Raw genomic sequence first — 20,016 nt, forward strand, 5'->3', positions numbered from 1 at the left:
TTTCTCTCACTTACTGCACCTTGGTCTCACAATTTGAAACATTTTCCAGTACATATGGCTTTAAATGTCAGGCCTTCCATGGAATTACATCTGCCTGTCAGCAACGCAGCGGTAAGTCTTGCCTCCTTTTCTGGCAGGACCTGGGGACTACTTTTTTTTTTTTTTTAACTGTACTTTAGCTTGGTCACACATAAATATTTATCCCGTTCTCTGACACTTACTTTGAAGGCTTGCCTGGACAAAGAATGGAGTGGCAGGTGTTTGCTGCTCCATGCTTTGAGGCTAAAAGGGTGTTTCCTTTCCCATTTACCCTCTAGTGAGGTGTTTTGCTTTACATGCTCTCTAGGCCATAAATATTTGTTTGGATTTTTGAGTCAGTGTGAGGCTAAGAGCTTACCCAAATCCTGAATTAATCTGAAAGCCAGGTTAAGGGAAACTAATATGTACTTGGTTTTATTATGATTCTGTAAAATTCTCTGTTGAAGAGAAGATGGTCCTTGAGCAGGTTAGTAATTCCACCAGATGTGATTATTGCTTTTCCAGTGTGGCAGGGACTGGGATAGCATGCATTATATCCGCAGAGAATTGTTTTGTTAGTCGTGAGAACTATAATTCTTTCAAGCCAAGGTATAGGTTTTAGAGGAAATTGTACTGACGGGACTAGAAAAACTTAAATTGGGTCCAAGAGTCTTTGTTTTTGTCTTGCTTTCATTCTTACTACATAAGTAATAACTAGGAGTGCATCCATACGTATTGGTGGTCGCCTCTGTGATGCTGCATGCCTGGTGCCCTGGGCTCCGCAGTTGCTGCCCTCCATGCTACCATGCCTGCCCCACCACTCCAGCAGCGCCCAGGTCCTGTGCCCGGCCCTTTGCGCTGCTCAGTGTGCATGTGTGTGGGGTCTGCATGGCAGCCTGGCCTCCTGGGGCTCCTAGGCCCTCCTAGGCCCTGTGCCTGGGGCTACAGCGGCTGTGCACTGCACACCAAAGGAGACAAAGCTTCTGTTGAATTCCTGAGTGATGAAATTAAGGAGGAAAGGGAAATCGAGAAGCATAAGAGGCATTCCCTCCCTTAGAGGTCTGGAAGTTGGGAGCTAGAATTTAAATGGAACAGAAGCTAAATTAGCGTGGCAAGTTGCCAGGGGAAAGATCTCTGTCACTTTCAACATTATCAACAGCATCCCACGCACATCTGGTGGTGAGGAGGAGCCCTCACAGGGCTGTAGGTTGCAGAATAGGATTCTGAATTGACATCAACTCCCAATTTCATAGTTGAAGTTATGAAGAACGATAGCAAGAAGGTCCTGGTGCTGACTGCCACTATCAGAGGATGAGTTTGGACAAGAGCAGGTGGAGAGTAACATTTTCTCCATCAAGGATGTGAGCTTTCAGTCCAATGGCAAGTCTGGATGTTAGGGCACTAGTACACACTCAACACAGAGTCCCCGGACTAGGCCCTGTATTATTTCTTTGAGGACAAAGGGGTGGAAACGCTTTTGTGGATGGGTTGGTGGAGCTCAGCACAGTTCCGGAGCACCAGGAGGACGTTACTTTTCTTGAAAATCTCAAAAGTTTTCTCAAGGACCAGCAGAGTAGACAGACACTGAAAGCCTTAGTTTTATGGCAGGCTTTGGCCAGCGAACAAATCCTACCTTGAAGCCAGGCACTATCATCCTAATATCATGGAAAAAAATAGCAAATTTAAATTATTTCTTTTGTGCTCTCATTTACTATTCATTTGCTTTTTTCTGTACAAATCTATTATTACTAGTTTTTTGTTTTTTTGTTTTTTTTTTTTTGAGACAGAGTCTCGCTCTGTCGCCCAGGCTGGAGTGCAGTGGTGCAATCTCAGCTCACTGCAAGCTCCGCCTCCCGGGTTCACGCCATTCTCCTGCCTCAGCCTCCCGAGTAGCTGGGACTACAGGCGCCCGCCACCACGCCCGGCTAATTTTTGTATTTTTAGTAGAGACAGGGTTTCACCGTGTTAGCCAGGATAGTCTCCTTCTCCTGACCTCGTGATCCGCCCACCTCGGCCTCCCAAAGTGCTGGGATTACAGGCGTGAGCCACCGCGCCTGGCCTAGACTTTTTTAAATAGTATGACAGACAATAAAATTAGGGTTTCTCCTCCAAAATATATACATGTGAATTAACTAGGAGATGCAGGAACTTTTATATTTGGACTCTGAGGAAACAGGTTTCTGACAAGGAGCGCAGCATAGCCCTTAAATGACTTTGCCCCTAGAGGATACAGATATTATTTAACCTAACAGGTATTAAGTCTGCAGTCCCTGCCTAGTGAGGTCTCTTGAGAACATCCTTTAACTGTGCTTCTCTCTGACTTGGGTGTCCTTTTTTAAGGTTTTCAGTTTATGTGTCCCATCTGAATCTAACACACCCACAGGGTTGATAGACACAGCAGTAAGTTAAATTAATCCGTTACATCTAGGTCTCTTTTAAAGCTTGGTAACTGAGTTCTATTTTTATATCCTTACGATGAGCCAAGACTGTATATAGAGCAGACATCTGCCATCTATAGTGATGTGGAGTAGAAACCTCGACTATTAGAGATGCCACGGGCTACCAGAAGCACTGATCTGTTTACTCCCCTTTCTTTCACTGATTGACTGAGTGACCTTCATTGTCCCCTTGGCACTGCCTGGCCTGAATTAAGGATCTTCCTGCCATCCATACCTTGTAGGACTGTGATATGCAGTGCCAGGGTAGGATGCATTTGTGATTTAACAGCAGCATGTCTCACCTCTGTCATCTTCTGGAAGTGGGGATGGTAAGGGAAGGGGTAAGCAGTGCCTTCCCGGTCATTCCAACAGGTCCCCTTCCTCCTTTACCTCCTATGCCAATGCCAATCAGCAATTTTCAGGGGCTTTTTAGTATAACCTCTGAAGGTTCCACAGCTGTTTTGAGTCCCAGTTCAGTGATCTTTCCTTTACTTGTATAGACAGTAAAATTTCTGTAAAACCAGTATGAGCCCCAATAAATTCTGAATTCAAAGTCACTGTGGTTTTTTTCTCTTGATGCTTATGAGAGGAGTCCAAGATGCAGTGTCAGCTGACTCTTGCCAAAGATCCAGTGCAAAAAAAGTCTGTTCAGACTTTAGGATGATGCTCAGATGTCCGGTTGTAAAGCCTTTAGATCTGTTCTGTCAGCCCAGTGTGGATGCAAATATTGTTTAATCAAAATAGAATAGTTAACACCCTCAACTCATAATTGGAATATTCTTTTATTGTTATATAGCCGGTTTATTTGTCTTTTGATGATATATTCTACTTCTGTGCATGTCATAACCCACCCTTAAAATACAAAAAAAAATTTTTTTTTTTTGAGACAGAGTTTCACTCTGTTGCCCAGGCTGCAGTGCGGTGATGCAGTGATGGCTTACTGCACCCTCAACCTCCAAGGCTCAAGCAGTCCTCCCACCTCAGCCTCCCAAGCAGCTGACTACAGGCGTGTGCAACCACACCCAGCCTTTTTTTTTTTTCTTTTTTTTTGTAACAACAGGGTCTCGCTTTGTGGCCCAGGCTGGTCTCAAACTGCTAGGCTCAAGAAATCCTTCAGCCTCAGCCTCCCAAATTGCTAGGATTATAGGCATGAGCCACTGCACATTGCCTGTAATAAGAATTTTGTAACCTCAACCAATGATGTGTCTTCTATTTGCATGAAGTGGCTGAAACACCCAGCTCTCCCTGAGCCATGACAGCCACAGTCCTGCTCCCTCCTGTTGTCCTTCCAGCAACATTGAAGGAACTCATCTCACAGACGATGATCTGCTGGGCCCAGGAGGACCAGATCCAGGATTCAGAGCTGGTCCGAATGATGTTCAACCTCCTCCGGAGGCAGTATGACAGCATCGGGGAGCTGCTGCAGGCGCTGCGGAAGACCTACACCATCAGCCACACCTCTGTAAGCGACACCATCAACCTGCTGGCTGCCCTGGGCCAAATCCGCTCCCTCCTCAGTGTCAGGATGGGCAAGGAAGAGGAGTTGCTCATGATCAATGGGCTGGGGTAGGTGATTCACGGTTACGTGGTGTTCTCTCTAGGAGCTTTAAGTGGGAAAACTGACTTACCTTGATATAGGGATATAGTGGAATCAAATCATATTAAATCTTTGTGTGAACTGATTCCAATTTCACTCCTCATGGAGTCATATCCTTTGTAACCTGAGAGACCCAACTACTCACAGTGAAAGGCATTGCTAAAAGTATGGAGGAGTCTTGGGGAAAAGCAGTTACTTGGTTTTAATCTTTTGAAAATAGCCCCAGGGAGCCCATGAAAACATCTGGAGGAAGGGACAGTGTGTTCAACCCAAGACAGAAATGATCTGAGCACCTGAGCTTTTGACTCGAAATCTTCTGAAACTTCCCTCTGAAAAATTGCCGCCTGATCTCTCCCTTTTCTCAGGACTAACCTAGAGTCATTTTTGTTAGTTCATTGAGATAACTTTCCCCTTAACAGTAGCTCATGGCTCTCCCTTAGAAGCCATGTAGTCAAAAAAAATTCATAGCATTTTAGACATCAAAAGGGTTTCCTATAATCATGTAGGGCAGCACTTCTATTTTGCAGATGAGAACACCAAGGCCCAAAAAGATTCACTAACCAGCCTACAGTTTTACTTTATTAGAATCAAGAACTAGACCTACAGACAACCTCCTACCTAACTTTTCATCCTACCACCCTTGAGCCAGCATACCAAAGGAGCATCACCAAGGTGCAGGAAAGGGACCTTCAGGATCCTTGGAGGGAAATGCACTCATTCGTCAAACTCATTTCCAAAGAGAAATCTTACATAAATGAAGAGACTTTTATGGGAAGAGAATACAGTTAGAGAATTATTCTCTCCCCAGCCTTCGTAGTAGGCATAGCAGAAGTAAAAACTGGCAATTGCAGGTGGTGTTTCCTGCAACCCTCAAGAGAAGGGGAATGGGCAGCCAGAAAGTAACCACCCAGCAAGGGAGTACACAGCAAATTACCAAGCTGTTTCTGTATTTTGATTTGCATGCAGCTTTACTCTGTGAATTTATATTGGATGACTTAAAGATGTAATTGTTCTTACATCTTAATGTCATGAGTTTTTAAAGACTGTTGTCCAAAAGCTTCATTGGTATCTAAAATTATTACAAGAAAAAATAAAACAAGGGATGTTTAATAGGTCATCAGAAAGAAATGTTTCAAAGAGAAAAAGCAAGTACTTAGAGGAGCACAGAATATTTCAGTCAGCTAAAATGGCCCTCCACATATATTCCAGCTGACCTAGTGCTTTCTTATTATCTTTTCAGCCTGTTACTTTCATATTATTTTGCCCTCTCGTGTGTTTGTGTGTTCTCATCCCTGAATTTTCATAGCATATAAATAAGCAGGTGCTGAAGACTCTCTCTGATCCTTATCCTAGAGACATAATGAACAACAAGGTGTTTTACCAGCATCCCAACCTCATGAGAGTCCTGGGCATGCACGAGACGGTGATGGAGGTGATGGTGAACGTGTTGGGTACAGAGAAATCTCAGGTAATGCTAAAAGGAGAACCTAGCCAGAACTTGTCCCTTGAGGCAGGAGCACATGAGGTGACTTATTCAGAGCCACGTGGCTGGTGTCCCTTGCCTCAGTTTCTCTTCCAGGGAGAGGAAGGGATAGGCACAGTGCCAAGAAGGAGCCAAGCGATGGGATAATGCTGCTGGACGGAATCCCATTGTGTAAGAGCTCTTGAAGCTTGGAGACTTTCTTCATTAATCCCACTGGGCTATTCCTTTGCTAAGTTTACTTCCCGTATTCGGCAGCCCTGCTCTTTCCAAGATGGAATCACTCACTTCCACTTAGGAGCCTGGTGTGTTTTGTGCTGAGTCAGGAGAAGGCTGTTCTAAAGGAGAACAAGATCTCAATAGTGATCCTGGCAGTGTTTCCCCAGAAGTGTTGATGTTTCCTCTGTCAACCGAACTCCTGAAGAAGCCAGGTTTCCTTGCCAGCTCCCTCATAAGAAGCCTGCATCAGGGGGAGCTCCTGTTGCCAAGGGGAGAGTTGTGGGGATAGGACACAACTGGACATTTATCCCAGCTGGGCTAGGGTCCTCCTCACGGTTAAACTGCTTCCACAGGCAGTAGATAGGGTATGGCTTCAAATGTTGGAAATTCCAGAGTGCCAGGTTCCTAGGAAGGGATGATTTCTGGTGCAGTTTCATCAGTGCTACTGGGGAGGGGGTGGGAGTGTAGAAGGAACAGAAGCCAGGGGTCACGTTCCTCATGGGCTTCCTTCTGATCTCTTGGGAAAGTGAAATCTCTCCAGAAGATCCCTGAGCACATGTCTGGATGCCTCAGCGAGCAGATAGACTATAAGTTTCTGAACCTTATTGCTTAGAGCATCCTCTGTGATATTAAAGGAGGAAATCAAGGTTGTCTTAGGATCCCGAGCAAGGTTAACACTGGCACCATTTATTGAGCACTGTAGGATCAAAACTAAGATTTAGCCCAACCTAGAGATGCTGGTAACTTTGTTAAGTAGAAAAGCCAAGTACAATCAACAGTAATGTAAGATGGCATCTTCATGCTAGACTGCATGAATCAAATTACAAGTGCTATGGAATCCCATAGAAGAGCAATTATCAATGACAAAAGTAGTCAGGGAAGACTCAGAGAGCGATGCCTTTCAGACTTGCGTAACTGTAGAGGCCAGCCTTGACCCAGGACACTTGGGCTTTGATGTACTGGTGGGCCTTATGTGTCTACGATCACCTCTGTCTGTCTGTCTGTCTGTCTGTCTGTCTGTCTCTCTCTCTCCCCCCCTTTCTCTCTCTCTCTCTCTCTCCTCACTCTCTCACTCTCTCCTCTTTCTCTCCTCACTTTTTCCTCACTTTGTCTCCTCACTTTCTCTCCTCTCTGTCTCTCCTCTCTCTCTCTCATCTCACTCTCTCTCTCTCCTCTCTCTCTCTCATCTCTCTCTGTCTCTGAATTCTGTCCACTCCCTTCCTACTTGGAAACAATAGCCTGGTAGAAGGTCATGCAATTTCACATGACTTCCGAGGATGATTGGGATTCTTGTTTGACATCTGTTTCTCTTGGAGGAAAGATATTTCAGGAACTATAACTCCTATGAATAAGTCTTGAGAAAAAAAATGGAAGGAGAAAGTTCATTTTTCCAAGTGTTCACACTTTTCCCACTGAAGACTCTGAGGTCAGAGTTTTCAGAAAGGCCTCATGATAGATTCTTTTGTCTGACACTTTCTACTTCTTCTTACAGATTGCATTTCCAAAGATGGTTGCTAGCTGCTGCCGTTTCCTTTGCTATTTCTGTCGAATTAGCCGGCAAAATCAGAAGGCCATGTTTGAGCATCTGAGTTATCTTCTGGAGAATAGCAGTGTTGGCCTAGGTGCGTAAGTCTTCTTGTAACTTCCACATCCAAACTCGAAGGTTACACTCCCCCTTTTGACCACTTAGGAAAATACAGGGAAAGAAGCCCCATGCACGCTGGGATATTTGTAAATACTAGAAGAGACTCTGCCCAATTTAAAACAATTGAAGTAACGATGCCACAAGAACGTTCTCCAACATAAGTAGAGATGTTGCTACCAGCCAAGATTGGTGACAGTTTAGTGTTGGCATAGTCGTACAGTTTTACCTCATCTCTCTCGGGACCAGTGGCCCATGGTTTACAAAATGCCCCTGGGATTGCAGATGTAGTCTGTGGGCACAGCTCTTCCCAGCCCACTCAACTGACCAGGGAGCAGTGCTGATGAGACCAAGGTCATGGATCGGATCTCGTCTTGGCAGGCTGGCTGCAGGCTGCATATCTGTCCATCAACCTCCCAGCAAGTGCTTTCGTTAGCGGGGAGGCAGACTTGCCAAGAACGATCGTGGATAAACAGTGTAAATCCACCACCACCACTAGAAAAGCAAGTCAATGCATATGCCTTACTCACTGTTCTGGATATAAACGAAATGAATGTGTGTAATACACAAATACTTGCACTTGAAAACTGAGGTTTCACGGGTTTTTATTTCTCAAATGCAACCTCAGGCTACTAACCTTTTTGTAAAATGCCACCTGAAGTTTTTCTTAATTCTAGCCTGAGAACCAAACAAACAAGTCAAAAACAACATTGGTGACCTGGTGAAACTATATGAGCTAATGCTGTTTGATGCTATTTTTAAACTCTAGGTGGTAGCCCCAGAAATATACAAGTTCCACTGGGCTTAGTTGGTCGAGTGGCATCTGATATGGGGGCCTCAAGAAGTTTTGTGTTAGAAAAGCACTTGGAAACACATGGTCCCGGCTGGTAGTGTGAACCGATTTTCTATTAATTTGTATTCATGGCAATGAATGTGGGGAGGAAGGATAGCTAATAGAGCTGTTCTTAATGCAAGCGGACTGTCCCGTTGGAGAATGGTCATGTAAACCAGGTTTCAATGTGTTTGCTGCCCTCTCCTGTCCGCTTATGTGCACTGCAGTCTCAGCTCAGCACTGAGTGTCTTCCTCTGTCCTTTTCTTGCTAATTCTCCCCTCCTCCCTCAGCCTCCCCGTCGATGAGGGGATCCACCCCGCTGGATGTGGCAGCTTCCTCTGTGATGGACAACAATGAGTTAGCACTGAGCTTAGAGGAACCAGACCTCGAGAAGGTAACCGGCCCTTGGGGAGGCAGTGTGGTGCTCTCTTCGGCCTGTAGCGCAGCTAAGCTAAGGATAAGCAGACCACGGATGGAGTCTCTGTCACTGTATCGTCATCTTGGTGGGCTTGTAGGGGAGGTGTGGAAGAATGTGAGTAACCGGTAGCAGCACAACGATTATGACCAAGGGATCTCCTGTGAACACAGGTAGCCAATTTCAGAGACATGTGGACATTTGTGTTCTTCGTGCGTGGAAGCCCAGCCTCGTTGGTCTACATGAAACATTACCAGATGCCCGTGGTTCCTAATAAAGTTCTGCGTAATTTACAAATTTATAAATCTACCTATGGAAGGAAGAAACATGGCAGAATACTGTATAATCAGTGTCCTTTCCATGTGTAACTGAGACAAACTGAGCTGCCCTCTGCTGGGAGTGTGGATGAAGCTCCTAGTGGTGGAGCTGGTTGAGGCGGCCTCACTACATCTTTTCCCCATCCCTTTCTTTAAATGATGTCCTTGACCGGAGGGCTGACAGGATTCACAGTGTGACCTTCTGAGTGGAGAAGAGCAACCTGGAGGGGGAGGGGGGTGGAGAGGAGGGACGTGGGCAAGTCAAAGACAAATCAAAAGTCATCATTATGTAGGGGGTTTGGGAGCATGCAGAAAAGGGCACCTGAGCCTGACTAGGGGATTGGGAAGGTCACTCAGAAACAGTCGTGACTTGAGGGATGAGTAGAAGCTGATCAGCCGCATTGTTGGGGAAGCATGCCAGGGATGTTTGCATGTCCGAGAGGAGAGTATGGCGTGCTGGGGAATAGGAGACTGGGTATGACTGAAGCACAGAGTACCTGGGGGATGTGGTGAGAATGCAGCAGAAGCAGTGAGGAATTGAACTTATGCTACCATTTCTATTACTAAAAGAAATTCATGCTCATACACTGTGCCAGGCTTTATTCTGAATGCTTCCCACAAATGAACTCACGTGACCCTCAGACCAAGCCCTTTCATTGTTGCCTGCCAGTTACGGGCAAGGAAGTGGAGGCATAAAGAGATTGGGTGGCATCCTCAGTGTCATGCGGTTAGTCAGTGGCACAGCCAGGCATCGACAGCGTTGGGCTGTGGAGGCAGTGCTCCTACCCATTTTATTACAGGAGGTCACCGTAGAGCCAAGAGTGGTGGAAACCACTGGAGAGTATTAGGCAAAGGGGCAACACGGTACGATTCATATTTTAGAAAACACCCCAGTTTCAGTAAGAAGAACTGAACAGAAACAAGTCTTGAGGCAAGGAGGAGAGTTTTGGTAGTAATCAAAGCCCAAGACTGTGCTGGCTTCAATTAATATTGATGCGGTGGGTGTGAGAAGCGTTTGAAGCCAGGGGACCGATCTATCAGAGGACAAATTGCAGCCATTAATTAGATATCAGTTCAGCCCATGTTTCCTCCAAGGAGTGCAGGAGGTAGAGCAGATCTGAGGAGGCCAGCGATGAGTTTGGGGCCTGTCAAGTTTAAGGGGCCCCAAGGCTCCCAAATGGCATTGTCAAGTAGGGAGTTGACAACCTGGCAGTAAATCTCAGGAGAGCTCTCTGAGCTGCAGATAGAGCACACGGAGGGTGGTTGAAGTGCTGGGGGTACATGAGGTGACTCCAGGGGCTGGTCTGGAGCAAGAAGAGAAGCATAGCCAGGCCAGAGCCCTGAGGACCACCAGCATATTTAAGTGAGTCGCTGAGGAAAAGGCACCAACAAAAAACAGGAGGAGGAGCAGCCAAGAGGATGAGAAAACCCAGAAAATCTAGTATCTGAGAAGCTGAGAGGGAAAATTGAGAAATAAATACACATTTTTTTCTTCGCGTCACATAGTGAACGTGGGGTGGCTCAAAGAAGACAGGGTGAGGAAAGAGAGAGAGGGGTTGTCTTGATTAAACGATTGTGGCAGCAGATGGCCTTCCTCTAGCTGAGGCAGCCACACAGACCACAGATTTACCACTCACGAAGATTCTGCTGTTTCAGGCCTTGGCAGAGAATCATTGGCCAAGCTGCAAAACCATGTCTGATCTATTAAGATGAGATGATAATTACCCACCAATAATTCGTTGACATTTTTCAGTTAGTAAATTCTATTTCAAATGCATTCAACTGATAATTACTGAGGGCCTATCATGAACCAGACAGACAAAACGCCCGTGTTTATGCAGCATATTTCTAATGGGAGGAACTTTCCTTGTAGTAAGAGAGGATATTACTTTGCTGGGGCTGCCATAACAAAGTACCACAGGTTGGGTGACATAAACATCGGAAATTTATTTTCTCACAGTTCTGGAAGCTGGAAGTCCAAGATCGAGGTGTGCGCAGGTTTGGTTTCTTCTGAGGCTTCACCTCCTGGCTTGCAGATGGCCACTGTTTTGCTGTGTCCTCACGTAGTCTTTTCTTTGTGTGCACGTATCCTTGGTATCTCTCTATGTGTCCAGATTTCCTCCTCTTGAAGGACATGACCCCAACAACTCAGTTTAACTTAATCACCTCTTTATAGCCCCTATATCCAAATACAGAAACATTCTGGGATACTGAGGGTTAGGGCTTCCACATATGAAATTTGCGGGAGACAATTTAGCCCATGACAGAGGGGTTTGTCTTTGAGTTGATCATTTTATTTTGTTCTTTAAAGTATTTTGAAATATCAGACATTTTTACAATAATATTTTGAGGTGACATTTAAGTGAAAGCATTTTTTTTATTTTGTCAGATTCAATCAATATTTCCAATGGACTTCATTGGGTCCCTTGTAAATCATTAAGTTAAAAGCAGGAATCAAGGAAAGAATCTATTTACTGGCCTTATCAAATATGATGTTTATCAAACAACCCAATACCATAATAGAAGAACCTTGCTTTTTAACATTCTGTTAAAAGAGGGCAGTCGTGGTGGCTCACGCCTGTAATCCCAGCACTTCGGGAGGCCGAGGCAGGTGAATCATTTGAGGTCAGGAGTTCAAGACTGGTCTGGCCAACATGGCAAAACCCCATCTCTACTAAAAAGAAATACAAAAGTTAGCCAGGCATGGTGGTGGGTGCCTATAGTCCCAGCTACTCAGGAGGCTGAGGCAGGAGAATTGTTTGATCCCAGGAGGTGGAGGTTGCAGTGAGCCGAGATCATGCCACTGCACTCCAGCGTGGGAGCCTGGGTGACAGAGCAAGACTCTGTCTCAAAAAAAAAAAAAAAAAAAAAAAATCTGCTGAAAGAAGTCCCAGTCAATATAACTTACGGTTAACTTTAATAAGCTCTCCCAGCTGCAAACGGAGTAAGTGAAAATGACCAGACCAGAGGGAAATGTTAGAAGTTGCTCCTCCAGGCTCTGTAGGCCTGTGTTGTGAAGGGTACCAGCCACCTCCTACATACACACAAGACTCAAGCACCATGCCACCTGTCGTGAGAGCTTCCATAAATGCTGTGTCTATTCATGGTCTCTGCATCTAGAGGGAGAGACCTCAGCCAAACTCTGTTATTCATACATTTAGATGACAATAAATAGCTCAGTGTTTTAGGTGGTGTGATGATAACCGATGCGTATGTGAAAAGCAGCTGAATGGGTCTTTTTGGACAAGGCAATGCCACAAGGTTTTGAACTCCATATCCTATTCTCAGCCTCAGTTCATCTTTTGAAACAATGTTGCTCAGCAAAGACATGGAGCCTCCATTGGAAGAAGTCAGATGTGATTAACGCAGGCCAGCAAGCTGGGAGAGGGAAGAAATGGGCACTTCGGGAAATCTGTAAAGGGGATGAGGTTTGCCACACCGTTTTCAAGTAGGTGGGGTGGCTTAGCACACTGCTATAGACTTTATTCAGCCCAATGTCAGGAAATTACCCAAGTTTGGTTCACAGGAAAGAACAGCAAAGGACTGGTATGCTGGAGTTTCTTCCTTCTATTGATCACGCCAGAAATTAGATCATTTAGGATTGAACAGTAGCCCTACCCCAACACATACACACACGCATATGCACACACACATGCACACACACACACTCTCTCTCTCTCTCTCATATGGGCAATTATAGCAGCCTGTGAAATGTCTGCACCTGAAATCTTGAAAACTCTGCCCAATTCTGGCCCTTATTGATGCTTCCCAGACATTTTAAAGACAAAATCAAATCTGAACTCTAAGCAGAATATTATCTTTACTGGTTTAAGAAGGAAAAAGTGTGGTGATAGATTCTTGCTGAGTTTGGCCTTATTTTTGTTATACTTGCAAAATAGAATATTTGACATCAGCAAGTAAGTGATTCATTGAACAAACATTTATTGAACAGCTACTATGTGCTAGGCCCTGGAGGTTAAAAAAATTCTTAAAAAACACCATCCCTGACTTTGAGGATTTTGGAGCACTGTGGATTCTCCTCTTCTCTGTGTATACACAAGATATCAAAGGTGAAATTAGAATAGCAGCTGCGTTTTAATCAAAGGTGTATTTGCCAGGCTTTTTGCCTGAAAGCTGCTGAAAAGTAGAACAGAATCTAAAATCGTCTATAAGGTCCTAGCACAGAGATCTTGTGATAAGTGTCTGGTAACCTGGAAGCAAAGAGACCACCACCAATCCCAGTCCTTAATGGATGGGGATCTCTTTTTCTGGCCATCCCAACCTTAACATCTTGGCTTTTGACTTTGGACAGCTGTTGTGGATGCAGAACGAGAGTAGACACCCCTGATTACTCAAGGGCCCACTCTGGGTCAGTCAGTGACTGAATATTGTAGCCTTGCAATACCATGGCCAAGTGAACATGGCCCGCCCCCAGTGGGCCCTTCTTTTCCTGCACTGTTGTCTCCCCAGATGTACGCTAGCTAGGCTTATTTTTAAATGACAGCTCCCTCTTGCCAGAACTGGAAAAACCAGGAACTGACAGTACATGGTGTGTTCCTACATAACAATGATAATCAATCTTGTTAATCACTTGGAAACAAAAAATGAATTGGAGGCTCTTTCTAGCCTCCAGGGAAATGGAAGCCTTTCAGTTCTTAGAATTTCACAGGCCTCACAGCTATCTTATAAGAAAATAAAATAAAAACTTGAGCAGTTCTCTCTTTGTTTGTTTCTTATATATGTGTAAGATTTATTTTTAAATTTTATTGTGTTAAAATACACAAAATATATAATTTACTATCTTGATCATTTTTAACTGTATATTTAACTGTATATGTACTATTCAATACTTTTGTAATGTTGCTGAACTGTCACCACCATCTATCTCCATAACTCTTTTCATCTTGTAAAACTGAAATTCTAGACCCACTTAACAATAACTTTCCATTCTTCCCTCCCCTCCCCCAAGTCCCTGGCAACAACCATTCTACTTTCTATCTTTATGGGTTTTACTACTCAAATTACCTCCTATGAATGGAACGATACGGTATTTGTCTTTTTGTGACTGGCTTATTTCACTTAGCGAATGTCCTCAATGTTCTTCACGTTGTAGCATGTATCAAAATTCTGTTCCTGTTTAAGGCTGAATATCCCGTTGTTCGTATATATCACGTTTTGCTTATTCATTCATTCATCCATCAGTGGCCACGTGGGTTGCTTCCACATTTTAGCTTTCAATTATTTGGGGGTATATACCCAGAAGTGAAATTGCTGGATCATATAGCAATTCTGTTTTTAATTTTCTGAGGATCTGTAGTACTGTTTTCCACAGTGGCTGTACCATTTTACATTCTCACCAGCAATGCACAAGAGTTCCAACTTCTCTACATCCTCAACCAACACTTGTTATTTTTTGAGGTGTGTTTTTTAATAGCCATCCTAATGCGTGTGAAAGAACACTTTTGTACTGTTTCTGGCAGGTGGTGACCTACTTGGCAGGCTGTGGCCTACAGAGCTGCCCCATGCTTCTGGCCAAAGGATACCCTGATGTCGGCTGGAACCCCATTGAAGGGGAACGCTACCTGTCCTTCCTGAGGTTTGCTGTCTTCGTGAACAGTGAGTCCCACATTTTTCCATACCTTTTATACCCAGAATAGCATGATCGTGGATACCTACAAGGAAAAGGATATCCTTTCCATTGCTTCTTATCTGAAAATAGGGGTTTGGTGGCTGGCAAGAGAAATCTTAGGGAGAATCACAGGTGTTTGGTGGCTGGCAAGAGAAATCTCAGAATCAGGCCAGACAAGGATAAAGAGTAGAGTCCAGTGAACAGAGCACTGAGCATTAGTCCCAGGTCCAGCAAGAAACTCACCACCTGAGGTTGGATGTGTCATCTCTCTGCACTGTAAAAGGGGGCCTTATGAATATCATCATTAATACCTCACCTGTTTCACAGAGCTAAATGCACATGTACATCTAGATCCCTGGACTGTTGGATGGATGGATGGATGGATGGATGGATGGATGGATGGATGGATGGATGGATGGATGGAATGATGGATGGATGGATACATGGATGGATGGATGGATGGATGGATGGATGGATGGATGGATGGATGAATGAATAAAATCAAGTATAACTGAGTAGCTGTAAAAGATAAGTAAACTCCCAGGAGAAAAAAATTGCTATAACAACCCTAAATATTATTTGTCATAATACAATCTACCTCCCATTTATAGTGAATTCCAACACAACCAGAATTCTTTAGTTGCTCTGGAATAATATGCTGAATATAGTGTAAATAAGTGGGGTACTTTCTTGAAAATGAGCCTTGTCTCCTAAGAATTTTTGTTATAATACTAATTCATTTGTATTGACATTATAGTTATAGTCCCTCTCTGTTGTCTCAGTTTGGGGTTCCAGGCTAACAAATTGCACTAAGCAGGTTAGGTGATCTCAAAGAGAGATTGCAGCTAACACACAATCATGCCAGTTGTTCTAAGTATAAGAATTTGTCTCAAAATATGTTGATATAATGTGATCATTATATTTCCGTGTGCTTTTCTTGTTGTCTCTCTACCCTCCCATTTCACCTGCTTACTTTTCTTCACCATGCTATACTATAGTCTTAATATTTAAATGGTTTCTTTTCTCCTTGTCCTGGTTAGATTGCAGGCCTTGAGGTGGTTGCTTGTTATCCCTGGAACCCACCCAGCCAACTTCCTAATCAACTCTCTCTGCTTCTCTCTGCGTATTCATCACTGCATCCTTCTTGTTTATCACCAGCTTTGCTAACCTCCATTTTCTTCTCTTGAGGGCAGTTTTAGGGTATTCTCTAATAGCCTGGTTCACTTTGTATCCAAATTATCACATGTCCAGAATTAACACAGAGTTACTGTAGGAGTAAAGCAAATTTGTGGGTGTATGAAATGGATATTAAGAATTTATACAGTTCGCCAAATTATGTAAATAGATTGTTTGCAGACAACTCTGATCAAGGCAGGACCAGTTTATTCATCTTGGTCACCTTCACAGTCAAGATCAAGAGCTTTTTGAGTCATTTTATGAGACCATCTACCTGGATCATGAAGGTAAAGGAATCGGCTGGCTCTTCTACCCAGATTGCTAAATTCTAACACTTGCTTTTGTGGGTTAGGTACAACAATATTGAACTAAACTCTAGACCAAAAGGTTTGGTCCACCCCTTTTGTTTTCAGGTTATTTTATATCTTTTCAATATATTTTCTGCACTACAATTTTATAATGCAACAAACTGGCAAACTGGCCCATCAATAGAAATATTTGTGGATTTCAGTTTAATGTTTGTCTCTATAATAGTGTTATATATATAACGTTTCGGTGCCACAAAAGAAATAGCACTTGAATATAAAATTTTCTTTTTAATTCTCAGCAAGGCAAGGTACTTCTTTAGAAGGGTGTGCCCTTACAGATGGAGCAATGGTGAGCACACACTTGGACAAAGGAGGGGAAGGGGTTCTTATTCCTGATGCACATAGCTCCTGCTGCTGTGTCGTTCCCCTATTGGCTACGGTTAGACCGCACAGGCTAAACTAATTCCCATTGGCCGATTTAAATAGAATGACGGGGTGAGTGCTTCAGCGGGAGTCAGGACAGAGCAGGTAGCAGGTAATCAGAATGAGTCAGGGTGGAGCAGGTGATCAGAATGAGTTAGGGTGGAGCAGGTGATCAGAATGAGTCAGGGTGGAGCAGGTAATTGAAAAAGTTTGCTTTACGAGGAAGTTAGGTTTAAAAGTAGAAGGCAAAGAATTGAACATAATGACATATTAATTCTTTGAAAAGAAATTTAGAGCTCATATCTAACAGTAGCAGTGTCTAGTTTTGGCAAAGGATGTCAGCTTCTCCTTTCAAAGAATTTTCAGTCTTTTAAGGGGAGCAGACATGGACAGAGATCACTACAATAAAAGTAAGTGGAGTAAGGCAGGGAGAGAGCACTGAAGGGGTTCAAGAGGGGAAACTTATATCTTATTGAGGAGATCAGAAAAGGCCTAATGGAGGAGGTGATGTTAGAGATAAGCTTTGAAAGGTCAAGTTTCCAAATACATAGATTCAGTTGAGAAGCAGCATGTACAGTAGCTCAAAGGCTAAAGCATGCTGTGCTCAGGAAACCTAGTGCTATTGTTTAAATGTGTCCCCTAAAAAGCATGTTTTAGAAACTTAATCCCGAGAGTTGGGAGATGGGGCCTAATTGGAGGTGTTAGGTCATGAGGACCCAACACCTCATGAAGGGGTTAATGCCCATTATAAAATGGCTGGAGGCCACGAGTTCAACATCTTGCTTTCTTGTGCACACTCTCTTGCCATGTGATGCCTTCTACCATGTTATGATGCAGTGAGAAGGCCCTTAACAGATGCACCCCCTTGATCTTGGACTTCTCAGCCTCCAGAACCATGAGCCAAATAAACCTCTATATTTTATAAATTGCCTAGTCTTTGATATTCTGTTATAGCAGCACAAAACAGACTAAGATACCTTAGTCTGGAGGGTAGATGCATGGATGGCACTGGTAAGACATGCGGTTTAAAAGGTAGGTGGTTATAATGGGGAAAACCTAAATGCCAAGTTGAAAAGTTTAGTATTGATTCAGTGTGTAGAGAACTGTGAAACTTTTTAACAGAAGAGAGACTGATGGGTTGATACCCACTCATGGGTTCTGTACTCAGGTTAGAATAATGAGTTTCTAAATTATTACGGTGTTGGTAAAATGGACTGGAAGAGATACATTTGAAAGAAATTACTGAGGTGGAATTCACAGGACCGTATTAGACCATTCTTGCATTGCTATAAAGAAATACCTGAGACTTGATAATTTATTAAGAAGAGAGGTTTAATTGGTTCACAGTACTGCAGGCTTTATAGGAAGCATGGTGCTGGTATCTACTAAACTTCTGGTGAAGCCTCAGGGAGCTTCCGATCATGGCAGAAGGCAAAGATGGACTAGGCATGTCACATGGCGAAAGCAGGAGGAAGAGAGAGAGAGTAGAGAGGCTGGAGGTGCCATACACTTTTTTTTTTTTTTTTTTGAGACAGGGTCTTGCTCTGTCACCCAGGCTGGAGTGCAGTGGTGCAATCTCAGCTGACTGCACCCTCGACCTCCCAGGCTTAAGTAATCCTCCCATCTCAGCCTTCCAAGCAGCTGGGACTATAGGCATGCCAGTGGCTCTACCATCCTGGGGTCTGGAGGGTGGTTGCCCCCTCCCCACAGCTCCACTAGGCAGTACCCCAGGAGGGACTCTGTGTGGAGCCTCCAACCCCACATTTCCCCTCTGTACTGCCCTAGTAGAGGTATTCTGTGAGGCTCCACACCTGCAGCAGGATTCTGCCTGGGGACCCAGGCTTTTCTATACATCCTCTGAAATCTAGGTGGAAGCTGACAAGTGTTCTCCACTGTTGCATTTTGTATACCTACAGGCTTAACACTTCATGGAAACTGCCAAGAGTTATGGCTTGCGTTCTCCAAAGTGGCAGCCCAAGCTTTAGCTGGGCCCATTTGAGCCACAGCTACAGTTGGAGCAGCCAGGATATATGGGGAGCAATGTCATGAGGCTGCCCTGGGCCTGGCCCACAAGTTAATTCTTCCCTCCTAAGCCTCTGGGACTATGATGGGAGGGGCTGCCATGAAGGTCTCTGAAATGCCTTTGAGGCCTTTTCCTCACTATCTTGGATATTAGCACTTGGCTCCCTTTTAGTCATGCAAATATCTCTAGTAAGTAGTTGCTCTACATCCTACTTGATTTCCTCTTCTGAAAAAGCCTCTTCTTTTTCTGCCACATGGCAAGGCTGCAAATTTTCCAAACTTTTACACTCTGTTCTTGTTTAAATAAATTTCCAACTTTAAGTCATTTATTCATTTTCACATCTGAACATAGGTTGTTAGAAGCAGCCATGCCACTTCTTTCTTTCTTTCTTTCTTTTTTTTTTTTTGAGACTGAGTCTCGTTCTGTCGCCCAGGCTGGAGTGCAGTGGCGTGATCTCGGCTCACCGCAAGCTCCGCCTCCCAGGTTCACGCCATTCTCCTGCCTCAGCCTCCCGAGTAGCTGGGACTATAGGCACCCACCACCATGCCTGGCTAACTTTTTGTATTTTTAGTAGAGATGGGGTTTCACCGTGTTAGCCAGGATGGTCTCGATCTCCTGACTTCATGATCCACCCGCCTCGGCCTCCCAAAGTGCTGGGATTATAGGCGTGAGCCACTGCACCCGGCTACCAGGCCACTTCTTAAACCCTTTGCTGCTTAGAAGTTTCTTCCACCAGGATACCCTAGGTCATCACTCTCAAGTTCAAACTTCCATCGATCCCTAAGGCACGAACAGAATGCAGCCAAGTTCTTTACTAATGTGTAATATGCATGACCTTTGCTCCAATTCCAAATAAGTTTCTCATTTCCACCTGAGACCTCAGCAGCTTGGACTTCACTGTCAGCATTTTGGTCACAACCATTTAACCGGTCTCCAAGAAGTTCCAAACTTTCTATCGCCTTCTTCTGAGCCCTACAAACACTTTCAATCTCTGCCACCTACCCAGTTCCAGAGCTGCTTCCACATTTTCAGGTATCTTTATAGCAATACCCCAATCTTTGGTACAAATGTTCAGTATTAGTCCATTCTTGCATTACTCTAAATAAATACCTGAAACTGGGTGATTTGTTAATAAAAGAAGTTTAATTGGCTTGTGGTTCTGCAGGCTTTACAGGAAGCATGGTGCTAGCATCTGCTTGGCTTCTGGTGAAGCCTCTGGGAGCTTTCAATTGTGGCAGAAGGTGAAGGGGGAATAGGCACATCATAGGGTGAAAGCAGGCATAAGGCAAGGGGGAGGTGCCACACACTTTTAAATGGCCAGATCTCTTAAGAACTCACTGTTGTGAAGACAGCATCAAGCCGTGAGGGATCTGTCCCCATGATTCAAACACCTCCCACCAGGCCCCACCTCCAGCATTGGGGATTACAATTCAACATGAGATTTGGGCAGGGACACATATACAAACTGTATCAAGGACTGAATGGTGATGATGATGGC

The 20,016-nt window shown here is 44.2% G+C and overlaps 1 protein-coding gene across 2 annotated transcripts in view; it reads left to right on the plus strand.

The window, feature by feature from the left end:
- Positions 1–20,016, plus strand: part of RYR3 (ryanodine receptor 3) — a 580,370-nt gene that overhangs the window by 385,430 nt on the left and 174,924 nt on the right. For both annotated transcript variants that reach the window (XM_055363234.2, XM_055363233.2), the window contains exons 39-43: positions 3,749–4,022; positions 5,407–5,521; positions 7,245–7,374; positions 8,518–8,621; positions 14,440–14,575. In XM_055363234.2, coding sequence (XP_055219209.2) covers positions 3,749–4,022; positions 5,407–5,521; positions 7,245–7,374; positions 8,518–8,621; positions 14,440–14,575 — 759 coding nt within the window. The remainder of the gene's footprint in view (positions 1–3,748; positions 4,023–5,406; positions 5,522–7,244; positions 7,375–8,517; positions 8,622–14,439; positions 14,576–20,016) is intronic.

Source organism: Gorilla gorilla, chromosome 16, assembly GCF_029281585.2.
Source record: "Gorilla gorilla gorilla isolate KB3781 chromosome 16, NHGRI_mGorGor1-v2.1_pri, whole genome shotgun sequence".
NCBI classification, from domain to species: domain Eukaryota; kingdom Metazoa; phylum Chordata; class Mammalia; order Primates; family Hominidae; genus Gorilla; species Gorilla gorilla.